General features: G+C 29.6%; 2 protein-coding genes across 5 annotated transcripts; one reads left to right on the top strand and one right to left on the bottom strand.

Moving 5' to 3' along the window:
- The first annotated feature begins 253 nt into the window (after positions 1-253).
- Positions 254-1,814, top strand: LOC128876200 (programmed cell death protein 2-like). 2 transcript variants are annotated; one of them, XM_054122372.1, is made up of 5 exons: positions 254-763; positions 840-1,257; positions 1,327-1,429; positions 1,511-1,688; positions 1,787-1,814. In XM_054122372.1, the coding sequence occupies exons 1-4, from the start codon at positions 400-402 to the stop codon at positions 1,682-1,684; spliced, it is 1,059 nt and encodes a 352-aa protein (XP_053978347.1). In that variant the 5' UTR covers positions 254-399; the 3' UTR covers positions 1,685-1,688; positions 1,787-1,814. The 2 variants fall into 2 exon arrangements, with proteins under 2 accessions (XP_053978347.1, XP_053978346.1); XM_054122371.1 differs by having other exon boundaries at positions 255-763; positions 1,511-1,814.
- Positions 1,815-1,969: 155 nt separating this feature from the next.
- On the bottom strand, positions 1,970-6,463 carry LOC128876197 (uncharacterized). 3 transcript variants are annotated; one of them, XM_054122366.1, is made up of 5 exons: positions 5,499-6,463; positions 3,471-4,696; positions 3,179-3,395; positions 2,895-3,097; positions 1,970-2,738 (listed from the first exon to the last, which is right to left on the bottom strand). In XM_054122366.1, exons 1-5 carry the CDS (start codon positions 5,513-5,515, stop codon positions 2,362-2,364), a joined length of 2,040 nt encoding a protein of 679 aa, XP_053978341.1. In that variant the 5' UTR covers positions 5,516-6,463; the 3' UTR covers positions 1,970-2,361. The 3 variants fall into 3 exon arrangements, with proteins under 3 accessions (XP_053978341.1, XP_053978340.1, XP_053978339.1); XM_054122365.1 differs by having other exon boundaries at positions 3,471-5,255; positions 5,499-6,459; XM_054122364.1 differs by having other exon boundaries at positions 3,471-6,459.
- Positions 6,464-6,921: the final 458 nt, after the last annotated feature.

Genomic DNA, 6,921 nt, shown 5'->3' with positions numbered 1-6,921 from the left:
GTGTACAAATCAATAATTAGATGTTGAATTATGATAATTACGATGTACAATTATATGAATATGCAGAAAAAAGTAAAGAATATGAACACATGTGGAAAATTAGTTCGGTCGCTGGCGCTAGATGGCGATTTCTTGTTCCATGACCGGCGCGGCATTTGGGACACCCTGTATTTCTGTGTATATGTATATGCATCCTTTTTATCAAGCATGTGTTTGTATTGATATTACGATATACGACCTATCAGCGCCAGAGCACCACAGAGCACCTATACCTACTAATAGACTAACAAGTACGTACAAGTCGTACGTACATACGGAACGAGCCGTCACGAAGTTACATGCATCCTTACTTTTTTTATTTACAACAGAAATAAGTTAAATAAATATATTTCTTTAAAAATGACAGTAGATTTAGGCTTCGTGGAAACATGCGAATCGTGGCGATTAGAGAGTAGATTTTTCCCAAGTAAAGTGGGCGGTAAACCAGCGTGGCTTAATTTAAGAGATATTCCCGGAGAAAAGGATCTTCAGTGCGAATATTGTAAAGAACCTTGTATCTTTTTATGCCAAATTTATGCTCCATACGAAGATAATGAAACTGCTTTTCATAGAACGATATATATTTTTATATGTAAGAAACCAGATTGTTGTAAGTTGAACAAAAACGGAAATTTAAAGGTTTTTCGATCTCAGTTAGCAAGAGTAAATGAGTTTTATCCAGCTGAACCGCCTATAGAGGACAACGATTGGAGAAGTGACATCAGTATATATCTAACCAAAATTAGCAATAGCTACGTGTATTGGCAAAAAGTTATTTATATTAAATTAAATGGTTTTAGATGTAGATCAATGGGTGAAAACATGTTATGTTTGTGGAATATTAGCCCCTAATCATTGCGCTAAATGTAAACATATAAATTATTGTTGTCGATCTCATCAACTTTACGACTGGAAATGTGGTCACAAAGAATCTTGCGGTAGTAACGAGGGCACCACAAGGAACAGTCAACTTTTATTCCCTGAATATGAAATTACAATAGAACCAGAGGATGAGAAAGAAGACTATGATACAAATACTTTTGAAAAAGATGAGGAAGAAACTAAAAAGTATGAAACAATGGTAAAAAACGGCGAAGCAGGAACTTTTCAAAATGAGGATGTGCAAAATGAATTATTATGTTTGGCTAATCAAAACGAAGATGAAACATTTTCCAAATTTCGTATGATTATCGATAAATATCCAGATCAAATTTTAAGGTAAAGTTTGTTAAAATTTTTTTTAAATTAATATCGTTAACGTGTCAGCTATTATTTTTATCGTTATAGGTACAGTAGAGGAGGACAAATTTTATATATTTCAAAAGAGAATTACGACTGTGAAATACCAAAATGTTGGAACTGCAACGAAGAAAGACAATTTGAATTTCAGGTAAAATACATGGACAGAATCAAATTTTATTTATCATTCAAGCAAGTTTGAACGTAATTAATATAAAATTATTTGTTATAGATTATGCCACAACTATTAAATTTCCTCGGTTTGGAAAATACTCTTAAATGCATTGACTGGGGTATTTTAATGATATTTACATGTAAAAAGTCATGTATACCTAAATATGGATACAGTACAGAATATATATGGAAGCAAGACATTGTAGAAAATAATCTAGATAATGTGTCATAGGAGTGTAAGAAAAAATATTTAATTATATTGTAACAAAATTGTACAGCGGTATAAGACAATATTATGGTATTTGGACAAATAACATATTTTTATTATTTACAGTGAAATATATTTTTATTTTGGTAACAAGTTTACTTTATGTATTAATACTAAAATATACTACTCAACTATTAGTTGATCCAAAATATAGAAAATAAACAGGATGCAAATATAACATCTATTTTTCTTAAAAATATAAATTCTATAAAATATACTATTATTAGATACTTTATAAACGTTTAATTCTATAATACACATTAATAACACAATGATTGTAAAAAATATGATTTCCTTAAAAAAACCATTGAATAAAAATGTAACTGCTTTTCCTTCATTGTATAATAATGCTGCTTAAAATATACTTATAACATACAAAGTACTTTAGCATTCATTGTAAGAAAGTCAATATATAGGAACATATACATCTAAGTAAAGTTAGAATAATATTTGTCGCATTGTCTATCATTATTTTGCATCGTATTATGCGGTCGAATTTATCTGCAACACTTTCATGTAAATATAAACAATTTCGATCTAGAAATTACGCTGATAAACCTTAGATACATTATAATTGATGTTTGTCTTTTTAGAAAAGTATGCATGTAGAATTTGTAATTAAATATACAACACTGCAAAAGTTAGTGCTTTGTAGAGCACAATATCGATGCGCTATCTTCACAATATTGTTTAAAATACTTTAAGGTAATACTGTTCACAGCCTTAGTTAGATTATGTGACAGATCAAATGGATCTTGCACACATAATGGAGAATCGATGCGCAAATATTCTGGTTTCTTAGATGTTTTCAAGTGTCTTTTGTAAGGTTCCATTTCTTTGGGTAATGTTTCTAACTCTGAAAAAGCTTTTTTAGCCAATACATTACCTAAAAGTGGACAAATTATATAGTGCTGATAATCAAAATTTGCATAAAATTTAAATAGATCCAGTAACAATACTGGAATGGATTGCACAGATTCATTATTATCCATTGGTTGTGCAATGCCAGTTTCCCAACCTGAAATCAAATTTGATTAGAAAATCATTTTTATTTCAAGTAAATCGATGACATTTTAATAAATAAAGCAACAATGAAATAATGAAAATGCAAATGATTTCCTTTAGAAGTAAGTACGAGTAACTTGTACATTAAAGATAATATAATACAATTTACCACGTATAAGTTGAGATTGATTTTTTTCTTTTATTAGCTTAGCAATGCTTGGTAAATACGATTTTGATTGCAAATAGAATATAACAATCCAAGAAAGAGCATAATTTGTTAAACCACATCTTCCAGGTAAATTAAAAAGAGAGAACCATTTTTTTATAAATAATATTAACTTTCTGCAAGGTAAATATGCATCATTGAAAGACCTAAAAATAACAAAAATTATAAATACATTATTCTGTAATTCCACATTATTATTCTGTGTTATACAAAGGTAACTACAATACCGTATCAATTTAGAGTTTTCAACAGAGAGTCCATTTGTAATGGAAATATCACAGTCTACACCTGTTCGCTTATATATTAATTTTATTATAGGGGTCCTAGTTCCTTCCAATAAATCTTTCACATCCCATTGTTCTTTTTGTGCACGTAAACTCTGTTCAATGTGTGTAAGATTGCAATTTCTTAAATCGTCACTTTTACTTTCATAGTACGTGTTTCCTATTAATATATGGATCAATATAAACAATGTTGAAAAAATTATACACTTTACAATGCATTAACATATATATTTACCACAGTCAATGTATATATCTATATCGCTATTTTCAAGTCCAAGTCCAGTCAATCTTGAACCAAATAAAAATGCTTTGACAGATGGGAACTTTATTCTTAAGCTATTTTCTAAAGATTGTCTCACTTCTTCCTGTATATTGTCATTCGATAAAATTTCTGATTGTTCAAATAAAATATTAACAGTTTTGTCAATTTTGGTTAATATTTTCTTTATACATGTTGGAAGATCCTCAATCATAAAATCTTTACTTTTTGTTAAATATTTGTGCATTATGTCGTTACAATGCCCTATATAAGAATCCATTTGACCCATCCATAAAGTAGCACATGGAATACAAAAATCAAATGTATAATTCTCCGACATCTGTTTGTGTTTAGTAAAAATATGCTCCATGAATTCCATCTTATATTTAAAATTTGTTGCACATAAAGTACATGAAAACATTTCAATACTGTAAAACAAACTACAATTCAGATTTTGCAATACAGATTTAAAAGTATCATCGATAATGGTACGAAATTTTGTATAATTTTTTCTATGCAATGTGCTATTAATATGAGTGTTGATCATTTGTAATCCATCTTTGATAGTATTTTTACAAGGATAACATTTTATATATGTTTTTGTTTTCTTTGTATATTGCAGTGATAATTTCTCAGAGTCTATATCTTTTTTAATTCGATCTACCTGCAGAACATGTGATTCATGACGCACATGTTCATATAATGAATACAACTCTTTTGAAACACTTACAGAACAGGCCAAACAATAGAAGTTGTTTTTATTGTGTGGCATAAGTAATTTGAAATTTGCTTCTATTTTGTCATGTTCTTTTTTATCCAATGTATACATTTTTTCCTCAATTTCTAAATAGTGTTTGCAATATAATTTGTTTAAACGTTCTGCTAAGGACTTTTCTTTACATTTCTTTATATTTTCTTTATGATCCCGTTTTCTTGCTAAATTTCCATTAAATGGTGACTCTTTTAGACATTTTTCAATTTGTATACATAAATCAGGTGGTAAAATTAAACCGCTATCAAGTTTATTTGTACTTTGTGATTTCTTATCTGCAATAGACATATCACTAAACTGATCTGTTACTAATAGCGTGTTGTTATTGGTACCACAGTATTTCTTATCATGAAATAATTGCTTCACTCTCCATGTATGTATTTTTCCTCGACAATGATCTATTAGATTATGATGCGTATTTAATTTTGCTCTGCAAAATGAACAACGATAAGTAACATTATTCTTTATATTATTCTGTAAGTTAATATCCGAAGTATCGACAGATATGAGGTATTTTTCAATGAAATCTGCAGATGTATTTTCCACTTTTGGAAAAAGTATGTTACAAAACCAAAAATTTTTATTTTCCAAGACATTTTTAATGTTACGAGGTGCATGAGCAAGTATTTTGTTGTTACTCATATCGATACCTTCCAAAGTACTCGCTAAATTCTTTAAATGTGTTTCCAAACGTAAATGATTGATCAATGAACTGTTTCCTTGCATTATCGATTTACAACAAAAACATTTGTACAAGATGATATCATCTCCCATACTCATAGAAAATATACTACGTGTATGTGTTATTGTATTAATGTGCTCAAATAAATTATTAATATCAATTTGTACATTACATAATTCGCAATAGTAAAAGCAATTCTGAAGGAGACCAACGTCTTTTTCACTTTCATCTTGTGTTTTTTCATATTTACTTCCATCAATATCATTTATTAAATGTTCCCCTCCATTCACATTCTTTGTTGATAATTCTGTACAACATGTAGTTTTGTAAATATTAGTACCTAAGTCTTGCTTCTGGCTTGTATCGATATTTATTTCAATTTTTGAGAAATTAGTAAGTGATTTTTTATCTGTTATACTCGTTTTAATTATTTCATGTTTGACATGTTTGCTTTCGACAGTACTTGACATTTTATTGAGACTTTTTAAAATATTAATATGAGATCTTCCTTTAATGTGTGCTAATGTATCATGAAATGAAGGAAACTTACGTTTGCAAAATCGACATGAAATGGTATTACTTTCAAGAATTATAATTCCATTATCTACTAGCATCTGATCAGTCTGTTTCATGTTGTCATTGCATTTGTTATTAATATTTAAATTTGATTGACATTTTTCTGTTTTGAAATTATTACACATATGGTGTGTCATATTTTGGTTACTGTCCTCCTTCTTCGTTTGTTGTTTAAGTGTATTAACATGTTGTTTTCCTTGAACATGTGACAAAACATGATCTTGAGATGGTAAAGGACAATTGCATATTTCACATATCAAAGTGTATGAATTGAGAATAACAATGTTATCAAAAAGTATTTTATATTCTTCCTGCATATCTAACTTGGTAAATGATATAGATGTATCGCGTTTGTTTCTTTCATTAGACATTGTATCTCGTTCTTTGTTAAATAGTACATTTTTCTTTTGTAATTCCTGGGTATGTTCTTTTTTTGCATATTTCATTTCAAACATGTTTAATGAATCTATTTTTTGCCTTACTAATACGTTTCAATTAAATTCTTAACCACTTAATTACGTAGAAAAATCCGAAAGATATTACAGGTGGCCCTCACGGGCTGTAGCTATAGCTGATTGTGACTGATGACTGACGAGTGATCATTGGTGATTATATGATTACTGATTGTAGCTTGTAGCTACAATCAGCTACAGTTGGCTATAGTACGAGTACGGGTTTAGCGATTTATAGCGATCCCGTGGTACACGAGCTACGAGTCCATTTACGAATTTTCACACCATAACATTGTTTTTATCCTTTGTGCTATGAAATGTTATTCATTGATATAATTCACAGAATTGCCAACGTTAGTTTCAACTAATGTAATTTAACGAATGTCACATATTATATTTACTTACAAATCGCAGGAACAGTAATGACTGACTAATAAACTAATAGCGAGCAATGAGCAGTAATCTTAACTTATATCTTATCTGTTTTTACAGTAGAATCCGGGGAATTACCTAACGTTATACAGATGCGTCTGAAATATGTACCAGGGAATACCCTAGATTTCTTATTTATATTATTTGCACGCCAACTACCACCTTTACTTAGTTATACATGATCAATTTTACCTCCCTCGATTCTATTATATAAGAAAAGAAAATTTTTTTAACGGAGATATAACATAAAATACTGTACAAGTGTGCAGTGATGGGAAAACCCCTAGGCTTCGAATAAATCGGAAGTTTGCCGATATATTTGTCTCGTTTCCTCTTTTGAACATTTTCCATAGAATAAAACGAGACAATCACATCGACAAACTTCAAATTTATTTCGAAGGCCTAGGGTTTTCCCCATCTTTGCAAGTGTCTAGGTACGAAGAGGGTGTTAGCGATGATTTGGGATTAGCGATAGAACTTCTTCTAACGTATGTAATACCACCCTAAAAATTA

This window comes from Hylaeus volcanicus, chromosome 5, assembly GCF_026283585.1.
Source record: "Hylaeus volcanicus isolate JK05 chromosome 5, UHH_iyHylVolc1.0_haploid, whole genome shotgun sequence".
Lineage (NCBI taxonomy): Eukaryota > Metazoa > Arthropoda > Insecta > Hymenoptera > Colletidae > Hylaeus > Hylaeus volcanicus.
The sequence above is the reverse complement of the archived record's forward strand: the minus strand, read 5'-3'. Positions and strand labels throughout refer to the sequence as shown.

Bases quoted from the DNA above. Each gene is read 5' to 3' on its own strand.
- LOC128876200 (XM_054122372.1), top strand. From the start codon at position 400: ATGACAGTAGATTTAGGCTTCGTGGAAACATGCGAATCGTGGCGATTA. The intron at 764-839 runs GTATATATCTAA...AAATGGTTTTAG, and splicing joins CGATTGGAGAAGTGACATCA to ATGTAGATCAATGGGTGAAA. The intron at 1,258-1,326 runs GTAAAGTTTGTT...TTATCGTTATAG, and splicing joins TATCCAGATCAAATTTTAAG to GTACAGTAGAGGAGGACAAA.
- LOC128876197 (XM_054122364.1), bottom strand. From the start codon at position 5,979: ATGTTTGAAATGAAATATGCAAAAAAAGAACATACCCAGGAATTACAA. The intron at 3,396-3,470 runs GTAAATATATAT...ATATATTAATAG, and splicing joins AGATATATACATTGACTGTG to GAAACACGTACTATGAAAGT. The intron at 2,739-2,894 runs GTAAATTGTATT...ATTTGATTTCAG, and splicing joins TCAATCTCAACTTATACGTG to GTTGGGAAACTGGCATTGCA.